The sequence below is a fragment of the Heteronotia binoei genome, chromosome 2, assembly GCF_032191835.1.
Source record: "Heteronotia binoei isolate CCM8104 ecotype False Entrance Well chromosome 2, APGP_CSIRO_Hbin_v1, whole genome shotgun sequence".
NCBI lineage: Eukaryota > Metazoa > Chordata > Lepidosauria > Squamata > Gekkonidae > Heteronotia > Heteronotia binoei.
This window is the reverse complement of record NC_083224.1, coordinates 24,561,121-24,582,819: the sequence shown is the minus strand read 5'-3', so window position 1 is coordinate 24,582,819 and position 21,699 is coordinate 24,561,121. Positions and strand designations below refer to the sequence as shown.

The window sequence follows — 21,699 nt, the reverse complement described above, 5'->3', positions numbered from 1 at the left end:
GGCCAGACGGGGTTCTCCCATGCTGGAGGTTCCCAGTGGGGGAACCTCACCAGACGTCGCCAGCGCAGTAACACCACCCAGAAGTGATGTCATCACACCAGTGCCGTCACTTACCTGCCGCTCTAGGCGTTCCCGGAGAAACTCTGGTTTTCTTGAATCTGAGAGGGAAAACTCTATGGTACAAAAGGTACCAAAACCAAGGAGGCAGTGAGGGACTTGGGAACCCTACCATGGCCATACAGCCTGGAAAATCTACAATAACTAATCATAAGTTCTCCTGGCTATACTACTCTCTCTCTCGGCTTGGCTTCGCGAACGAAGATTTAAGAAGGGTGCAATAGTCCACGTCTGCTGCAGGCTCGCTGGTGGCTGATAAGACCAATGTGGGACAGGCAGGTCCGGCCACAGCGGCTGCAGGGAAAAGTCTGATTTAGGGTTGGTGCTGTAGCAGTGCGATTCTTCCTCAATCTCCTTTTGTCCTCAAGACCAGCTATGCGTGCGTTCTCAAAGGAAGAGACAGCCTGGTGGATGGTGTGCCTCCATGCTTTGCGATCTAAGGCTTTGTCAGACCACTGGTGATGGTTGATGTGACAGGTGCTAAGGGATTTCTTCAAGGAGTCCTTGTACCTCTTCTTTGGTGCCCCTCTATTTCGATGGCCGGTGGAGAGTTCGCCATACAGGGCAATCTTGGGAAGGCGGTGGTTTTCCATCCTAGAAATATGCCCTGCCCAGCGCAGCTGCGTCTTCAACAGCAGTGCCTCGATGCTGGTAACCTCCGCCCGCTTGAGGACTTCAGTGTTGGTCACAAAGTCACTCCAGTGGATGTTGAGGATGGTGCGAAGGCAGCGCTGATGAAAGCGCTCAAGGAGTCGCAGGTGATGACGGTATAAAACCCACAATTCGGAGCCGTAGATGAGGGTTGTCATCACAACCGCTTTGTAAACATTGATCTTTGTGCCTTTTTTCAGATGCTTGTTGCTCCACACTCTTTTGTGCAGTCGGCCAAATGCACGGTTTGCCTTTGCCAGCCTGTTGTCAATCTCCTTGTCGATCTTGGCATCTGAGGAGATGATGCACCCCTATACTATACTCCTATACTATACTACCATACTAGCCAGTTTGGTGTAGTGGTTAAGTGCGTGGACTCTTATGCTGGAATGGCCTTGGGTCAGCCATAGCTCTGGCAGAGGTTGTCCTTGAAAGGGCAGCTGCTGTGAGAGCCCTCTCAGCCCCACCCATCTCACAGGGTGTCTGTTGTGGGGGGAGAAGATATAGAAGATTGAGGAAGAATCGCACTGCTACAGCACCAATCCTAAACCAGACTTTTCCCTGCAGCCACTGTGGCCGGACCTGCCTGTCCCGCATTGGTCTTGTCAGCCACCAGCGAGCCTGCAGCAGACGTGGACTATTGCACCCTTCTTAAATCTTCGTTCGCGAAGCCAAGCCGAGAGAGATATAGGAGATTGTAAGCCGCTCTGAGTTTCTGATTCAGAGAGGAAGGGCGGGATATAAATCTGCAATTCTTCTTCTACACACAATGCCTGATGATGATGATGATGATGATGATGATGATGATGATGATGATGATGATGATGATGATGATGATCAGGGCTTTTTTGAGTAGGAACGCACAGGAACGCAGTTCCGGATGGCTTGGTGTCAGGGGGTGTGGCCTAATATACAATTGAGTTCCTGCTGGGCTTTTTCTACAAAAAAAGCCCTGACGATGATGGTGGTGGTGGTGGTCTTCTTCTTCATGGACACCTGCTCCACTAGGCCATCCAATCCTTATTTTGTGTACCCAATGACCTTCTTGTTACTGAATTTGTCCCATCATGGGTATCATCAGCTGACCATCTTTTTAAAGCTTTTTAGTTGGTTCGCTGTCTGGCTTTATTCTTAAGGATTGTCCGTTTGCATATTTTAAACCCACGCTGTGTCGGATGTCTCAGAAGAGACACCTGCTCTTCTAGAGATATGCAGAAACCTTATCTTGCTAGCAGTACACAGATACATGTGTAAATAAATACATAGTGATGTTAGCAAGGCTAGTTCTTGGGGAATTTTCCATGAATGACCTGGATTTTCTTTTTTTCTTTTTTTAAAAGAATAATAGCAAGATAGCGAAGTATTTTTAAAAGAAAAAAAAATCTTTTAAAATAAGACTTTCCGATTTCTTATCTTGGAACCGCTGTCAGATGCTTTTTCTCTGGAAACGTTCTTTGAAGAACAGAGAGATATCGAAAGAGCAAAAGTCCACCTAATGGAACACAGCATGACCAGAACGGCGGTCTTCAAACAACTTACCCCAGAGTAGACCCTCTTGAATTCTGCCGGGCTGCTCCAGAGTAAGGACTTGGAGAACTGTTGCCTTTGTTCCAGAAGGCTCTTCATAGCCTACCCTGACCTTTTCCTTGCAGTTCATCCTTCGGGGATGGATAAAAGTTTGCATAACAACATCAAGTTTCAGAATTACATTTGACACAGGAACCCGCACTGCCTTTGTAGCCTCCTTGCTAGAGGCAAGACAATGAGACCAGAGAACCAAACGGCTCTGACAGTCCCAGGTTGTTCTGATTGATACATCTGCAAGTGGCGACCTCTGAATCAACCGTCTGCTTTGTAGGGGTCAAGCTACAAACAGAGTAGAACAGAAAACTGCAAAGTTTAAATGGAAGGAGGAAGCCGAGCAGGAAGACTGCTTGATGTCTTGGCTCTTTTGAGGCAAAGGAAGGAATGATACCATTATGCCCTTTGTCTTCTGAGCCGGATATGGAGCCTCAAGGGCTTCGATAACTGCTCACAATGGCTCAGCCACTCTATAGGCAAACTTTGAGATTGCGTACATTTTATCTGAACATAACTGGATCGGACCACAGATCTACTCAAGCCACAGTTTTCAATAGTGGTCAGTCGGATGTCTGGGTTAGCCCGCAGCAAGGACACATAGGTAATGGCCTCTCTCATCGGTTATTCTTGATATTCAGAGCGATACCGCTCTTGTACGTTATGTTTCTATGTACCTGTCACAATGAATACCCTGACCTGGTTAGCCTGGTTAATCAGATCTCAGAAGCTAACCTGGTTCTCCCAGATTAGAGTCCACGCTCTTAACCACTACACCAAACTAGCTGGGATTGTGGCTGGAAGTGAGTGGTGTGACATTTCCTGAACATATTCTCATTCTACTTGTAGAGACCAGTTTGATGTAGTGGTGAAGTGTGTGGACTCTTATCGGGAAGATCCAGGTTTGATTCCCCACTCCTCCACTTGCAGCTGCTGGAACGGCCTTGGGTCAGCCATAGCTCTCATAGGAGTTGTCCTTGAAGAGGCAGCTTTCTGCGAGTACTCTCTCAGCCCCATCCACTTCACAGGGTGTCTTTTGTGGGGGAGGAAGATAAAGGAGATTGCGAGCCACTCTGGGACTCTGAGATTTGGAGTGGAGAGCAGGATATAAATTCAATATCACCACCATCATCATAATTAAAACCATTCCCTTGTTCCAAATCCATTCTTGGTTTTATGGATAACTAAAACTGCTCTGCTGAACTCCTAAGCTAAGGTGTAAGGACTCTGGGTAGTATTTGGATGGGAGGCTACCAAAGAATACCAAGTTTGATCCATGGGGGCAGGCAATGGCAAACCACCTCTGAACGTCTTTTGCCTTGAAAACCCTACTGGGTCGGCATCGGTCACTTGTTTGGTGGTAAAAAATAACAAGTGCAATTAATAGCCAGGAGTTATGTGATGATATCTATTAGAGACCATTCACAAAAGCCAAGTTAAAGAAGAATGGTTATACCAGGTCTGTACAACACTGGATCAATCCAAGTGAATCAGACTATGAGACTTGACTGGCCAGTGGCCAGCTACTGCACCTTCCCATTCCCTGAAAATCGTTCATCATAAGAAGGATTGGTTCACTGTCCAAGGCCGTTTTCCCACTAACCTTACTCCGGAGCGACGTCCCTCTTCACCGCGCAGCATCTGCGCGGATTTCCCACCAACTGCTGCGCACAACCAGGAAGAGCCGCGGCTTTTGTATCGCAGATGTAAACTGGTTTTTAGTGGTTTACATCTGCGACGCAAAAGCCGTGGCACTTCCTAGTTGTGCGCAGCAGTTGGTGGGAAATCCGCGCAGATGCTGCACGGTGAAGAGGGACGTCGCTCTGGAGTAAGGTCAGTGGGAAAACGGCCCAAGTTACCTAAGCAGCCTTTGGATCAAAAGATGAACAGAGGACAGTAGCGGAAGGGCATGGCTCGATGGTAGAGCATCTGCTTTATGAGCTGAAGGTCTCAGTTTCAATCCCTGGCATCTCCAGTTAGTAGGAGAGCAGCGATGCTCTGTATTCTTGGTGCTTGCAGGGGAGGCACAGTGGGAGGGCTTCTAGCCCCACTGGGGTTTTTTGGCCACCATGTGACACAAAGTGTTGGACTGGATGGACCATTGGCCTGATCCAACATGGCTTCTCTTATGTTCTTAAGTGACACAGAGTGTTGGACTGGATGGGCCATTGGCCTGATCCAACATGGCTTCTCTTATGTTCTTAGGCTCATGTAGGAGGTGATACAAAAAACCCTTGAAACCCTGGAGAGCCACTAACTGTCTGAATAGACCAGGGGTGGCCAAACTGTAGCTTAGGAGCCACATGCAACTCTTTCACATATATTGTGTGGCTCTCAAAGCCCTCGCTGCCCCACTGACCAGCTTGGAGATGGCATTTGTCTCTTTAAATCACTTCTGCAAGCCAAGCCAGGCTTTAACTTTGATATGTGTAGAGTAGCCAGGAGATCTTACAACTTTTTGGCACCCAGAAGTGCTAATCTTCTGAAGTTAAAGTTGCTTTCTTTCCACCCCTCCCTCCCTTCCTTCCTTGCAGCTCTCCAACATCTGATGTTCATGTTTTACAGCTCTCAGAAATCGGACGTCTATTCTATTGGCTCTTACATTAAGCAACTTTGGCCACTTCTGGAGTAGACAATACTGACCTTGGTGGACCAATATTTACATTGTGTTCATATATGTGGAAAGAGACAAAAGAGGCAGCTTGCACCTGTGGTAACCTCCCAGATCCATGCATTGCAGAAGCACTGCCTCTAGAACATGTCTTGGATCTGATGAGTGCATTATGAGAGGAAGTGCATACCCCCATATTGGTGCCATATTACTGAGCGCTTGGTGGCTGACGGTTAGGTCACAACACTAATAGTGCTAATTCAATCAGGTATGCATGATAAGTTTTCCTAACATAGGGGCTTCCTCATGATATTCTTGCGGAGGGATTGGCCACCATTTGTTTGCTTTGCGTCTTCGCCGGGCAGACGATACACCTCTTATCTCTCATTTTGCTTTCATTGCATATAATGTTTGGTTTAACTTCAAGTGGCATAATTCAATCGAAGCACAACTCCGCCAGAGTGAAGCCCTCATAAATCTCATTGATTTTGATGGGAGACGGATAAGCATGTGCTTGAATCTCTCGTTGAAATTAGTGGAACATATTGATGCTTTGTTTTAATGCACATAAATCAGATTTTTCTGTATACGGACACATTGGCATGCATGTTTTTCTGCTCCTAGTGGCACAGACAAGTGAAGATGCACAACTAACAAAAGCCCATTTCCGTCGTTATTGTTTTGGAGCTCAACTGGGGTACTGTGAGATTCTCCCAAGACAAGAGTTTGCCCTTTTTTCCCTATGAAGAAAGGTTAAAGAGGTTAGGGCTCTTAACATGGAGAAATGATGACTCAGAGGTGACATGAAATAGGTTTACAAAAGTTTGCACGGGATAGAGAATTGAGAAAGAAGTCTTTTCCTCACAATACAATGCATGCCAATTTCCTCATGGGCACTCAATGAAACGAATGATCAGTAGGCTTAAAACAGAGATAAGGAAGTATTTCTTCATCCAAAGGGTAATCAATACATGGGATTCACTGCTGCAGGAAGTGGTGGCAGCTGCAAGCACAGCAAGAGGGGACTGGATAAACTTATGGAGCATCTGTTAGCCGCAAGGTATAGATGGAACACTCTGTACTGGATAGAGATGCTCTGTATTCTTGGTGCCTGGGGGGCAAAAGTGGAGGGGGGCTTCTGGAGTTCTTGTCCCACAGGTGGACCTCTTGATGGCACCAGGGTTTTGTCCACTATGTGACACTGAGTGTTTATTATTTTATGTATTTAATTAATTAAAATTATAGGCCTCCCTTCCCTGTAAGCAGGGCTCAGGCAGCTTAAAATAGAAAGAAACATATCATAAATAACTAGAAGTTAAACTCCTACAGTAAGATACATAATGTATAAATCAATAATTCAGTCTATTCCAAGATGGTGAGAAAATTTCAGATTACACGCTTTCCGGAGGGGGGCTTGTGGAGAATGGATGGTATGAGAATGCCAGACTACATGCTGTACTGCCACTGCCCTCAAACAATTGCCTGGTGGAACATCTCTGCTTTACATGCCCTGTGGAAAGGTAACAAATCCCTCAGGGCATGGATGTTCTCTGGAAGAGAGTTCCCCCAGGTAGGAGTGAACTTTAAATGCCTTCTAGCTGCCCCCGAATAAAAGCTGAATAATATCAGCTTTTATTCAGACATGGCTATTTCAGTGGCCAAATCAGATCTATATGTGGCTGAACAAATACTCAAAAAATACTGATAAGGTATTTTTCAAGTATTTATTCAGCGCAGTGTATACCAGGCTAACACCCGTAACATACAGTCAGCTTTGTGGCTCAGATGCAATCTGAATCATGATTAAAATTCTCCAAAATTAATTCTCTAGGGCAGGGCTGTACCTAAAGTGACTCTAGAAGCCTTCTGGTTTTTCTGCCTTTGTGCAACACCCAAAACAGGATTGTTGTTGTTGTTATTGTTGTTAGCATCTGGTGGGCCACACAGAGTGTAGCTGGTGGGCTGTGTTAGGCAGTCACCAGTTATACATGCCAGCCTGTTGAAGTGGGTTTGTCCACCTAATCAAACTGAATGTATTTATTCCTAATTGTGTATGGCTGGTGGTGTCGGTCAATAGCAGATGGGACATCCTGGCTCTCCGTGGAAATTCAATTTTCAGTGATTCCTAGTAAAAGAAGCACAGAAGGCAGCTCACGTTCAGATGATAAGACCAATAAGTCATTTGTTGCGTTGAGGTTTCCTTCCTTTTCTAAATTTCCCCATCAATATTAGCCATTCACATAATGGCTTTTCATCTGCCTAAGTGAACTCGGCGAGCTACAATTGGAGATATTTATGATTGTTTGTCTGGCAATTTCACTGACTTCCCTTCCCCTTTATTCCCTACTTCCTTTGGCTTTTTAATATCATAAGAAGAAAACAGCACCTGTTATATCACCAAAGAGCTGAATGCTACCATTAAAATTCTTTTTTTTATCCTCTAATAATAATGTATCTTATTTGTATTCCATGATTTCTCCAGGTAGCTTAGGGTTGCATGCATCGCGCAACGACCTGTGCTGTGAGGTATGATTAGACTGAGTAGTGCCTGCCATGACATAGAAGGAAGCTCCACTAAGATCAACTAGACTTCCTCCCTAACTGTACCTAGGATTGCAAACTAAAAATTATGTAGTAAGCTCCAGAGAGCCAGTTTGGTGTAGTGGTTAAGTGTGTGGACCCTTATCTGGGAGAACCAAGTTTGATTCCCCACTCCTCCACTTGCAGCTGCTGGAATGGCCTTAGGTTAGCCGTAGCTCTCGCAGAATTGTCCTTGAAAGGGAAGCTGCTGTGAGAGCCCTCTCAACCCCATCCACCTCACAGGGTGTCTATTGTGAGTGGGGGGGGGAGGTAATGGAGATTGTGACCGCTCTGAGATTCAGAGTATAGGGTGGGATATCATAATGAAAGTGTGGTCATCCCAGAAGAAGATATTGGATTTATATCCCACCCTATACTCTGAATCTCAGTCTCAGAGTGGTCACAATCTCCTTTATCTTCCCCCCACCCCGCCACAGCAGACACCCTGTGACGTAGGTGGGGCTGAAAGAGCTCTTACAGCTGCTGTCCTTTCAAGGACAACTTCTTTGAGAGCTATGGCTGACCCAAGGCCATTCCAGCAGCTGCAAGTGGAGGAGTGGGGAATCAAACCCGGTTCTCCCACATAAGATCCCAGCGGAAGCTGGTTCAGGTAGCCAGCTCGAGGTTGACTCAGCCTTCCATCCTTCCGAGGTCGGTAAAATGAGTACCCAGCTTGCTGGGGGGGGGGGGAGTGTAGATGACTGGGGAAGGCAATGGCAAACCACCCTATAAAAAAGTCTGCCGTGAAAACGTGAAAGCAACGTCACCCAAGTCGAAAATGACTGGTGTTTGCACAGGGGACTGCCTTTACCTTTTTTATAAATCCAATATCATCATTGTCATAGTGGAGTTTCATCTCATTTGAGCTCAAAACTGGAATCATGACACAGCACCAACAGCCTCCTTGATAATTGGTCTTCAACTTTTGTGTGGCCTGAGGTCAGCTGAAATGCAAGCATGTGTTGCATTTCAAGAAGGATATAGACATTTTAAGAACACATTTTAAGAAAGATATAGACAAGCTGGAACAGGTCCAGAGGAGGGCAACAAAGATGGTGAGGGGTCTGGAGACCAAGTCCTATGAAGAAAGGTTGAAGGAGCTGGGCATGTTTAGCCTGGAGAGGAGGCGGCTGAGAGATGATAGGATCACCATCTTCAAGTACTTGAAGGGCTGTCATATAGTGGATGGTATGGAAATGTTTTCTGTGGCCCCGGAAGGTAGGACCAGACCTATAGGTTGAAATTAAAACAGAAGTGTTTCTAGTTTAACATTAGGAAGAACTTCCTGACAGTGAGAGCGATTCCTCAGTGGCACAGGCTTCCTGGGAAGGTGGTGGTCTCTCTTTCCTTGGAGGTTTTTAAACAGAGGCTAGATGGCCATCTGACAGCAATGTGGATCCTGTGAATTTGGCGGGGGGGGGGGTTATTTGTGGATTTCCTGCATTGTGCAGAGGGTTGGACTAGATGACACTGGGGGTCCCTTCCATCTCTATGATTCTCTGACTGGATGTTATTTGACCTCAGATTTATATATCTGGAGGTTGGGGAGCCAGAGGTATTACCCCACCAATGTCAAGTCTGGAAGCATGGGAAGCAAACCAAAAGATCTGAGGATACCCAAGCTAGACGCCAGGAGGTGTACTGTATGTACATAGTTATGTGCTGTCAAGTCACAATTTATGGAGACCCCAGCAAAGGACTTTCAAGGCAAATGAGAAGCAGAGGTGGGGTGCCAGTGCCTTCCTGAAATGGCCTTGGGTTAGCCATAGCGCTCATAGATGTTATCCTTGAAAGAGCAGCTTCTGGGAGAGCTCTGTCAGCCCTACCCACCTCACAGGGTGTCTCTTGTGGGGGAAGGACATGAAGAAGATTGTAAGCCGCTCTGAGACTCTGATTCAGAGAGAAGGGCGGGGTACAAATCTGCGGTCTTCTTCTTCTTCCTCTAAAGAGTCTTCCTTCCCAACCCTACTTAGCTTCTTAGATATGATGAGATTAGGCTATACCAGAAGAAGACCACAGATTTATACCCCGTCCTCTCTCTGAATCAAAGACTCAGAGTGGCTTAAAATCTCCTATATCTTCTCCCCCCACAACAGACACCCGGTGAGGTGGGTGGGGCTGAGAGGGCTCTCACAGCAGCTGCCCTTTCAAGGACAACCTCTGCCAGAGCTATGGCTGACCCGAGGCTATTCCAGCAGATGCAAGTGGAGGAGTGGGGAATCAAACCCAGTTCTCCCAGATAAGAGTCCGCACACTTAACCATAACACCAAACTGGCTCTCATGGCCCCTTCCCTTTACGTTGTACCATAGGTAGAAATGATCCAAGGTTCAGAGCTGTGGACTAATCCTCTCCACCAGTGTGTGATCACACTTTGCTCCCTTCTCAGCATTCAAGCAAAGAGAAGGAGGACCAAAGGCAGCTTTGGTGTCTACACAGCAGGACATTCCAAAAAGCAACAAAAAGAGTTTCGGGAGGTCACAACCCCTCAGAAAGTGTTCTGCAACCCATGTGATGGTTCAGACCCATGGAGGCGTGATGGATCAGTGGACAGAGCCTCCGCCTGCTGTGCAGAAGGTCCCAAGTTCAATCCCTGGCATCTCCAGTTAAAGGACCAGGTGATGTAAAAGACCACTGCCTGAGACTTTGGAGAGCCACTGCCAGTCTCCGCAGACAATACTGACCTTGGGGGACCAAGAGTCTGATAAAGTAGAAGGCAGCTTTCATGTGCATTTCAGGTGTTCACTGCACTAGCTTGCTTTATATAAAGAGTAGCCTTCTAATGGAATATTTATTCCAAGCGTCCGTTGCGTCCATTCCTTTAAGTGGAGGTTATTTTCAAGTTCTTTATTTTTAGCTATTTACTTGCTGTACCGCGCTGTGCGAATCTGAAGTCACATGAACAAGTGCAGCTGCTTTATACCCCGAATCAGATCATTTGGTCCCATCGAGGTCTGTATTGTCTACTCAGATTGGCAACTGTTCTCAGGCAGAGATATTTCATATCACCTCAACCTTTTTAGCTGCAGATGCCGGGGATTGAATCTGAGACCTTCTGCATGCCAAGCAAATGTTTAACCACTGAGCCACACCCCCAACCACGTATTCAATACTGGCTTTTTCATGTTTTGTTCTTGGATGGGTCCTCTTTTTTAAGGCTCTTCTTTTAATCTGATAAGTATAGGATGGGACAGTGTTGTTTTTAGGGGTGTTTTGAAGATTTTAATTCTTTTTTTTTACTATTTAATGATTTAAAGACTTGTTCTTTGCTTCAGGTTGGTTTTGAGACTTCCGGCGAGTTCTGCAAGCCAAATCCTATTGCCTTGCTTATGAAATGCCCCACCTTGTTGATTGTATTCCCTTGCTCTGCGCTATCGTCCTTCAGTCCAAGTGAGAAAGGCAGACTATACATGATTCAAAAATAAATATTGTAACTTTCTTCATATGCTGATGTAAGCCACATCTAGTATATTTTTTAAGGAGAGGGAAGAGAGGGGATTGGATAAACATATGGAATAGAGGTCCATCAGCAGCTATTAGCCACAGCGTATTGTTGGAACTCTATGTCTGGGGCAGTGTTGCTCTTTATTCTTGGTGGGAGGGCTTCTAGCGTCCTGGCCCCACTGATGGACCTCCTGATGGTGCCTGGTTTTTTGGCCACTGTGTGACACAGGGTGTTGGACAGGATGGGCCATTGGCCTGATCCAACATGGCTTCTCCTATGTTCTTATGAAGGTATAAGCAGTTTTGAATAATATGTTTCAGGGCTTTTTTGTAGAAAAAGCCTAGCAGGAACTCATTTGCATATTAGGCCACAGCCACTGATGCCGCCATTGTTTTACTCAGGGCTTTTTTGTAGAAAAAGCCCAGCAGGAACTCATTTGTATAATAGGCCTCACACCCCTAACACCAAGCCAGCCGGAACTGCCTTCCTGTGCGTTCCTGCTAAAAAAAAAAAAGGCCCTGATATTTTTCAATATTTTTGAATATTTTGGAAATTTTCTGCCCACTTTACAAGGGAATGACAAATGATCCCTATTCTAGAGGACTGCAACTCTGAGATCCTCCGAAAAACTTCTTTTAAAAAAATCTTTATCTTAAATACAATTCCCATTATCTGCACCAGAGTTTTCATTAGAGTGCCATTTACTGTCAGATGAGCTGGAAAATGCCCTTTACTTCCAAGTGAGCCGCAGAGACCAGAAGGAGAGTTTTTCCTTTGGCTTGCGGAAGACGTATCCTAAGAAATTCTTCTTCCAGCAGCTACATACATAGACGTTTTTAAAGTAATGTGTTTTGCTATTAAACTCACCAACCTACAAGAGAAAGCGAAGAAACTCACATCGTGTGTTCTCATTCTGTTTTTGTTTTTTATCGCTTTCAGAAAGTTCAGCAGTACACTGTCATCGTTCAGGCCACAGATATGGAAGGAAACCTTAACTACGGTCTCTCAAACACAGCAACGGCGATCATTATGGTGACAGATGTGAATGACAACCCACCCGAATTCACTGCCAGCACCGTAAGTATCAATACATCAGAGCAATGATGTATGGACACACAGGCGTGTTTGTAATTCATGGACGTTTGACACGGCTGGTTTCCTGTTTTCTCGTTTGGCAGATAGAAAGAACTTGATAGATCACTGTGTAAACAAAGAGTTTCGGCAAATAAAAATGGAGGGGGCGGGTGAAATGGTTCATGAAGAAGCGCAGCTATCTGGCGACAAAAATGAAAAGATTGTGACCAACATATATATATATACACACACACATAGAAAGAGAGAAATGAGAAAAAGAGCTGTGCTACCCTTCCTTTCTCGTGGGGTTGCCAGGCAGTGCCCGGCATTGAACCGGAATTCTGTGGTTGGGCATGTGGCAGGGGCACAGTGCTGGCGGTAGTGTCATGCAGTGTTCCCTCTAAGCTGCAGAGCCTTGTGAGCAAAAATTCTACATTGTGAGCTGCTGGCATTAAAGTTGTGAGCTACTGCATGAATTAGTGTGCTCTGGAGCCATCCTTCCTGAGCTGAGACAAAAATGTGTGAGCTGGAGGCTGAAAAATCTGTGAGCTAGCTCATGCTAACTCAGCTTAGAGGGAACATTGGTGTCAGGCCACTTCTGCTAAAAAAAAAAGTGACATGGGTAGCTCTAGGAATAACAGGAAACTCTATAGTCTTTGCATAGAGTTTCCAGCAATTCCTAGAACTGCTCTATGTCATTTCCAGTTTTTGAACAGAAGTGATGCGGCTCTGCAGCCAGTGTCATGGTACAGTGTTCCCTCTAAGCTGTGCTCATGAGCAGCTACATATTAACCCAGGAAGCCACTCTCAGATGCAGTCTGGAGCCACGCAAGGTCTTGCACTGCCCATTGCCCGTTTTAAGATTACAGAAGTTCTATTCTGCACAGGAGGTGAACTGCTATGCTCAGTAGGAGAACAATTGGAGGAAACATTGCTCCTGGGGGAGGCGTTGTTTCCCCCTGCTGCCAGTCAAAGTGGCAGCCCACAGTGGCAATGGGGGAGGGGTTTTTTTGTGCTTTGGGATGTTTTCATAGATCAGGATGGCCAAACTGTGGCTTGGGAGCCGCATGTGGCTCTTTCACACATATTGTGTGGGTCTTGAAGCCCCTACCACTCTGCCAGCCAGCTTGGAGAAGGCATTTGTTTCTTTAAATCACTTTTCCAAGCCGAGCCATCCAGCAGCTTGGAGAATACATTTAAAGTTAAAGTTGCTTTCTTTCCACCTCTCTATCCCTTCCCCATCTATTTCCTTCCTTCCTTCCTGTCTTGTGACACTCAAACATCTGATGTTTGTGTCTTACAGCTTTCAAACATCTGACTTTTATTCGATGTGGCTCTCACATTAAGCAAGTTTGGCCACCCCGGTCATAGATCATGCCCAAAGTGCCCTTGATGCTCTCTAGCGCTATTTGTGTCTGAAGCTTGTGAATGCAAGAGAACAAAAAGGAGGGGACCCTTTTTATGTCGTAAAGACTGTAGAGATTACATTTGCATTAAACCTTGAGATAATCAGAAAAGGCCTGCATGAAAATATTGCGCATAAAAGCACAATGGACAGAATTGCTCTGTTTGTACTCAGAAATGTTAAAGGGGGTTCTAACATATTTGTTAAGAGCCCCGTGGCGCAGAGTGGTAAAGCTGCAGTACTGCAGTCAGAGCCCTCTACTCATGACCTGAGTTTGATCCCAGCGAAAGCTGTTTCAGGTAGCTGGCTTGAGGTTGACTCAGCCTTCTATCCTTCCAAGGCCGGTAAAATGAGCATCCAGCATGCTGGGGGGAAAGTGTAGATGACTGAGGAAGGCAATGGCAAACCACCCCATAAAAAGTCTGTCGTGAAAACGCTGTGAAAGCAACGTCACCCCAGAGTCGAAAAAACGACTGGTGCTTGCACAGGGGACTACCTTGACCTTTTTAACATGTTTGCTGATCATCATCAAAACTACCAGAGTGAGTTCTGAAGTACATGTTTGTGGTTTGTTGTGGCATGAAGGTGTCGGAGTACCATAGTAGCCCAGAGGCCTTCTGATGAGGGGAGGTCTAAGGTGGCTTGGATGAAATCCACCAGATTGTGGTAAGTTTCTGCTCCGGAACAGTAAAGACAACAGGCCAGGCTGATCTTTTTTTTAATGCCTTGCCAGCAACAGAACGTTCACCAGGTATTTACCCAGCACTGCAGCCCCCATGATATGGTCTGACTTACATCTTTGTCAGAACCAGCGTTACCATACTTCAAATTTCCAGGGTGGCAGGGTCCATTGCCGCTGTCCCCTGCCTGACCTTCCCCACCGCCCATGCACCCTTCCACCCACCCTCTAGCAAGCCCTCCTGCCACCCATGTTCTCTGCTGCACACCATGCGCACAGCACTGTCACCATAAAGGTACATCAGGGCTCTTTTTTTTGTAGAAAAAGCCCAGCAGGGACTCATTTGCATATTAGGCCACACCTCCTGACATCACCATTGTTTCACAGAGACCTTTGTTGTAGAGGAAGGCCGGCAGGAACTTATTTGCATGTTAGGCCGCACCCCCTGATGCCAAGCCAGCCGGAACTGCATTTCTGCTGAAAAAAAAGCCCCAAGGTACATTATGTGCTTCACATGCTTAGAAGGGCTTGCGAGTGAGTGAGCTCATGGGGAAAGATTCCCAGAAGACTTGCTGGGGAGGGACACAGTAGGGTTGCTAACCCCCAGGGGGCACCAGAGGATCTCCCAGAATTACAGCTGATGTCCAGACAACAGAATCATAGAGTAGGAAGGTACCTCCAAGTTCATCTAGACCAACCCCCTGCACAATGCAGGAAATTCACAAGTACCCCCCCCCTACACACACACCCAGTGACACCTGCTCCAAGCTTCCGCCGGGGATCGAACTCAGGTTGTGAGCAGAGCTTAGGACTGCAGCTTTAACACTCTGCGCCACAGGCCCCTTGTCCCACCTCATGGTGCTCCCCCAAATCTCCAGGAATTTCCCATACTTAAGCTGGCAGCCCTGCATATGGATGGCAGAAAAGAGGGAGGGGGACTCTTGGCCAATCTGGCCTGGAGAAAAACAGCAGCCTGGCCCCTCAAATGCCAGTCTTCATTTCCCTGCGCATGTAAGAAGGGGCCACAAGAGCTAAGCACTGATGCCACTCTTCCTGCCCACCTTCTCATGATCTGCCTAACTCACAGAATCAGCATTGCTGTCAGGTGGCCATCTAAGCTCTGTTCCTCCAGAGAAAATGGAGGGTGGGCTTCCCAAACCCCACCCACCTCATGGAAAGGAAAGGTCCCCTGTGCAAGCACCAGTTGTTTCCGACTCTGGGGTGACGTTGCTTTCATGACGTTTTCACGGCAGACTTTTTACGGGGTGGTTTGCCATTGCCTTCCCCAGTCCTCTACGCTTTCCCCTTAACAAGCTGGGGACTCATTTGACCGACCTCGGAAGGATGGAAGGCTGAGTCGACCTCGAGCCGGCTACCTGAAAACCCAGCTTCTGCCGGGGATCGAACTCAGGTTGTGAGCAGAGTTTAGGACTGCAGTACTGCAGCTTTAACACTCTACGCCACGGGGCCCTTGTCCCATCTCATGGTGCTCCCCCAAATCTCCAGGAATTTCCCAGACTTAAGCTGGCAGCCTTGCGTTTGGATGGCTCAGTGGGAAGAGGACACTGGTGAGTATGGGAGAAGACTTGAGCCTTCTTTGGCTTTCTGCCGGGTGCTTTCTGCCAGGGAAATCTGGAACCAACGCTGATCATCGTTCATCTCGCCTTGGCCTCCAGAACTTCCATCTCAAAGCACAAGAAAGAAAAGTCTCTTTTATTGATGCTCCTTTCCATACACGTGGCTGCACCCTACATTGTACCCTGTGATGCCCCACAGACTTTGAGTGGGCAGGGATGGGGCAAGATAGACTTCGGAAGGCAGTTGGCGAAGAAGGGAGCTTTGTATTGCTCCCCTAATGGCAAACTAGAATGATGCCAGTTTGGTGTAGTGGTTAAGTATGTGGACTCTTATCTGGGAGAACCGGGTTTGATTCCCCACTCCTCCACTTGCACCTGCTGGAATGGCCTTGGGTCAGCCATAGTTCTGGCAGAGGTTGCCTGGAAAGGGCAGCTGCTGTGAGAGCCCTCTCCAGCCCCACCCACCTCACAGGGTGTCTGTTGTGGGGGAGGAAGGTAAAGGAGATTGTGAGCCGCTCTGAGACTCTTCGGAGTGGAGGGCGGGATATAAATCCCATATCTTCTTCTTCTTCTTCTTCTTCTTCTTCTTCTTCTTCTTCTTCTTCTTCTTCTTCTTCTTCTTCTTCTTCTTCTTCTTCTTTGTGTGTTACATGTTTAAATCAAACCTCTGAGAAACCTATGCCCTCGTTTTAACCCAGAGCTAACATTACAACAGACTCTTGATTTATTGCACTTTACACCCAGGATACTTAATGGATTTAGTACATGGACATCCATCTGCTATCCCAACTTGATTGTTGTTTCAGCCCGGTTAACATAAGCTAACGAACAGACCCCAACTTGTGACTCTTTTAATCTGCTAAAAAAAAAAACCTTTCCGTGACTCTGCACACTAACTCACTGTCCACTTGCTCCGTATTCAGGACTGCTTGCCATTCCATACTTTTGTCTGAGGAAGTGTGCTTCTGGCACACGAAAGCTTACATTCTGAATGAAACCTTGTCGGTCTTAAAGGTGTGACATGACTCTTGCTTTGGTCTGCTGCTTCAGACCAACATGGCTGCCCAGCTGGCTATTTCTTCCGTTTGAGTGAATAGTAGAGACATCTAGTGGCCAACATCTATAAACATAACATTCCATCACCAATATTTGTCTGTGTTAAAGCATAGTTTTAGAGCACCTCTCTGCCCTTCCCCCTCAGCCTGCTGTACTTTGAATGCCTGTTTGAACTTATTCTGGATGTCTGCAAAAATCCTTGTGTTTCCTCTCAAGCGAAGTAAACACGTCTCACCCTTGTCAGTAGTCAAATTCCATCTCTAACTGGTTCTGTTTATTTTTATCACCACTGGCCAAAGGCCATTGCCGAGAGCAAAATCTCCCCAAATGCTACATAATTAAAAAGGAATAAGTGGCTATCAGATTTGCAAATGTTTGTGTCAGTCATTTGAGAGCCAGGCTGGTGGATAAGATGAGTTTCTTCTCCCAGAGAGCAAAGATAAAATAGCTCATTAAAACAGAAACACTCCAAAAGAGATTCTGATGACAGAAGACCGTTCCAAATGAACCCTACGAAGGTTTTGGGGTTTTTTTGCGACAACCAAGGGACAAAAGACTTAAGCCTGATTCACACATAGGGTTGCCAACTCTGCCTTGAGAAATATCTGGCGATTTGCAGATGGGGTTTAGGAAAAGGAGAGATGTTGGTAGGGTATAACGCCACAGAGTCTAAACAGGGCCGTCCCTTCTACTAGGCAAATTAGACATCTGCCTAGGGTGCTGGCCCTGGGGGGGCACCAAATTGGGTGTCCCCCCACAACTCACAGAGGCCTTCCCCACTCTCGTGCCGGCTTTCTTGCTCTCACACCAGCTTTCTCGCTCTCAAGCCACCTTTCTCATTCTCAAACCACCTTCCCCAATCTCGTGCAGGCTTTCTCACTCTCACACCACCTTTCTCACTCTCATGCCACCTTTCTCACTCTCACGCCACCTTCCTTACTCTCATGCCTCCTTTCTTGCTCTCATGCCACCTTTCTCACTCTCATGCCACCTTCCCCACTCTCACGCCACCTTTCTCACTCTCACTCTCACGCCACCGTCCCCACTCTCAAGCCACCTTTCTCACTCTCGTGCTGCCTTTCTTGCTCTTGTGCCGGCTTCCCCACTTTCAGCCAGCTTTCTTGCTCTCCTGCCACCTTTCCCACTCTTGCGCCAGCTTCCCTGCTCTCTTGCCACTTTCTCCACTTCCATCTCTCCTCCCTTGCTGTGTGGGTGGTGGGGTGTGGCGCAGCAACGCCATAGAGGAGGGCGGTGGGCAGCAGGCCTGCCAAGGGTGCCATGTGCCCTGGGGCCAGCCTTGCTTCTAAAGCAGCCATTTTCTCGAGAGGGGGAAATAAATGGTTTAAAATAAATAAAAAAGAGATCTATGTAGTCTGGAAATCAGTTGTCATTCTGGGAGATCCTCCATCCCTATCTGGATGATGGGAACCCTATTTGCATGGGCCATTGGCCTGATCCAACATGGCTTCTCTTATGTTCTCTTGTGTTCTTATGTTCCTATGCAACTAGGGTTGCCAACTCCTGGTAGGGAAATACCTGGGGAGTGAAGCCTGAGGAGGGGTTGGGGTTTGGGGAAGGAAGGGGCCTCAGCAGGTTATGCTGCAATGAAGTCTACTCTCTACTGCAATGAAGTCATTTTCTCTAGGGCAGGGGTGACCAAACTTGCTTACCATAAGAGCCACATAGAATAAATATCAGATGTTTCAGAGCCACAAGAAAGGGAGGGAGGGAGGAAGGAAAACAAATAGATGAGGAGGGAGAGGTAGAAAGAAAGCAATATTAACATTAAATGCATTCTCCATGCATGCTGATGGGGGGGAGGGGCTTCAAGAGCCACACAATATGTACGAAAGAGCCACACATGGCTCCCAAGCTGCAGTTTGGTCTAAGAGAACAGAAGTGTGGAGATGGATTGTAATTGCAGGAGAGCTGTAGTCCTCATCTCTGCAAGGGGAAAAGGCAGGGTTGGCCTGAAGCAATAGAATGACTATATCACTTGAGATTTCATGTAGAGGATTTGGGAATGTGACACACACACACACACACACACACACACACCCCATGAAACAGGAAACTAGCTCAGCCAACAAAGGGAGGGATTTGAACTTTTCTTCCTGCTTTGTTTGTTTTCACTCAGTAGGGAGTTTTTATACAGAAGAAAACCACCTTGATCTAGGGTTGCCAATCCGGAGGTGGGGGCAGGAGATCTCCCCCACTTCAGAGTCATCAGAAAGCGGGGGGGGGGGATGTCTGCTGGGCACTCCGTTATTCCTTATGGAGAACGATTCTCTTAGAGTATAATGGAGAATTGATCCCTGGGTCTCTGGTGGGGGGGCTGTTTTTTGAGGTAGAAGCACCAAATCTTCAGCATAGCATCCAATGCCTCTTTTCAAAACACCCTCCAAGTTTCAAAAATATTGGACCAGGGTGTCCTAATTCTGTGAGCCCCAAATGAAGGTGCTTCATTATTTCCAGTGGAGGGGAAGCATTTAAAAGATGTGCTGTCTCTTTAAATGTGATGGCCAGAACTCCCTTTGGAGTTCAGTTACGCTTGTCACCCCCTTGCTCCTGGCTCCACCCCAATGTCTCCTGGCTCCCCAAAGTCCCCAGATATTTCTTGAATTGGACTTGAAAACCCTACCTTGATCAGTTCACACATTACTGATCGCAGGTCCCCAACCTGCATAAGATATGAGTTGTGGGTTGTCTTCACTTTCATGTGTAATCTGGCCCTGAGCCAAATCAGGCATCCCACACACAGGGATTGAAAAGACGCCACAACCTGTGTCCAGATGTTCCACGGCATCTGGATCAGGTTTCTGGACCAGTCCTCAGTGTCTCCAGTTAATGAGCAGGTGTTTTGAAGACCTCTACCTAAGACTCTGGAGAGCTGCCGCCAGTTTGAGTGGGCAGTACTAACAAATGTAAAATGAAAAGCCCAAGGGGAGGGTATATGGCTCAATGGTAGAGCATCTGCTTGGCATGCAGACATTACCAGGATCCATCCCTGGCACCTCCAGTTAAAAGGAGCAATTAGTAGGTGGTGCAGAGAGCCACTGCTAATCAGAGTAGACGGTGCTGACCATGATGGACCGAGGGCCTGATTCACTATCAAGCATGTGTTCAGCTTTGCAAGCCTTGAACAGAAAACCCTACAGAGGGGAAGGAAGCTAGAGAGAAGTTTTAGGGGACTGCGGGGCTTTTTCATATAGCAGGAACTTCTTTGCACATTAGGCCACACACCCTTGATGTAGCCAATCTTCCAAGAGCTTACAGTAGGCCCTGTAAGAAGAGCCCTGTAAGCTCTTGGTGGATTGGCTACGTCGGGGGGGTGTGGCCCAGGGGTTGTTTTGTAGAAAAATAGGTGGTGGAGCTCATCCAGGGATTGTTATGCAGCTGCACATACTATTCAATGGACAAGGAGGTGGAACTCTCAGAAAAGTTCAGGAGCTGTGCTTCTGTGAGCTCCCACTGAATCTGAGGCCTGGTGTGGCCTAATATGCAAAGTAGTTCCTGCTACCCAAAAAAGCCCTGGGGGGACTGACAGAAGAAGGGTAACACACTTCCTCTTCCCCTCATTCCCCCTTTCCTGCTTCAAAGCAGCTCCTCCATAGGGTATTTTGCAAGGACGAGCAGCCGATACGAGGTCTCCAGCTGTAATCTACTGCACAGTTTGTCCTTTCTGAGAACCGTTATAAGATCCCTCCAACTTGCCTACTTTAGGAGAGGTTTGTGGAAGGCTGGAGTTGAGTGTACCTTGAGCATTAATAGTCCCCCCTATGCATGGCAGCCCGGAAGCGTTTCGTTCACCCCAGCATCTGTCCCTGGGATCCAGCTAAACGGATCAGGAATCACCGTCTTTGCCTCCAGCAGGGATAAAGGACAACTCTGCCATTTCTCTCAATTCAAGAACTGAGCAGAAAGTTATTTCTTTTTCTTTTCTTTTTTTATCCCTGCAAGGGCTGGGAACAGCTTTGCACACTCCCCGTTGCTCTTTTCCATAATTCAAACCGGAGGGTATTTCACCGTGATATAAACCACCGCTCTTTAGCAAAAGTGACCTTTAATATAAATCAGCTCCCTGGCTAGTCAGAAATCCATTTTCAGGTGAGTGGGGGAGGAAAAAAAAAACCCAGAGCCCCTCGTGCTCTAGAAGCATGAAGGCCTTTGTTATTGTTAAATGAGGAAAACCTGGAAAGCAGTCTCATAGGGTTGCCAACTTCCAGATATGCCCTGGAGCTTTCCTGGAATGACAACTGATCTCCAGGTGACAGAGATCAGTTCCCCCAGAGGAAATGTCTGCTTTGGAGAACATAAGAGAAACCATTTTGGATAGGCTTCCCAACCCTCCCGCCCTGGCGGGGGACTCCAGAATTTCCAGCCTCTTCCCCCGCTCCCCAAAAAAATGGAAGAGGGGGGGAGGGGGGAGAAACGGCGCCAAGGAGCGTGGCGAGCCACCCCATCTCGGAGCAGGCGATGCCGCTGCGCGGCTGCCGCCTCTTCTCCGCTTCACCGTAGCTGCTCCTCCGAGATGGGCTCAGACTGTGCCCAACTCGGAGGAGCAGCTACGGTGAAGCGGAGAAGAGCCTCCCCCCCCCACATGCACTTGGCAGGCACATCCACTCCCTCCCTTCCCAGCCGCACTGGCAACGCCAGTCATAGGCTGAGGGCCGTGCTTTGCCCTCCCGGAAGGAGGAAGGCTGACGCCGGCTTCCCAGCCATCCGGGAGTTGTAGGAGGGGGCATGGAGTCGGGGCTATAAAGCCCTGGCTCCCGCCCGTGCAGCACAGTTCTCTCATGGCTCTCGGCAGGGAGAGCCACATCGTCGGTTTCAGCATCCGTAGGCTTGAGCGCGAGGCGGCAAGCGACGCGGACCTTTACAGCGCGACTGCATGTCGGGGCTGTGAAGAGCGGCTCAGGGCAGCTAG

At 47.4% G+C, this 21,699-nt stretch overlaps 1 protein-coding gene across 1 annotated transcript in view; it reads left to right on the top strand.

The window, feature by feature from the left end:
- Nucleotides 1-21,699, top strand: part of CDH4 (cadherin 4) — a 1,291,203-nt gene that overhangs the window by 1,121,278 nt on the left and 148,226 nt on the right. Inside the window, exon 9 of the mRNA XM_060232964.1 lies at nucleotides 11,921-12,058. Coding sequence (XP_060088947.1) covers nucleotides 11,921-12,058 — 138 coding nt within the window. The remainder of the gene's footprint in view (nucleotides 1-11,920; nucleotides 12,059-21,699) is intronic.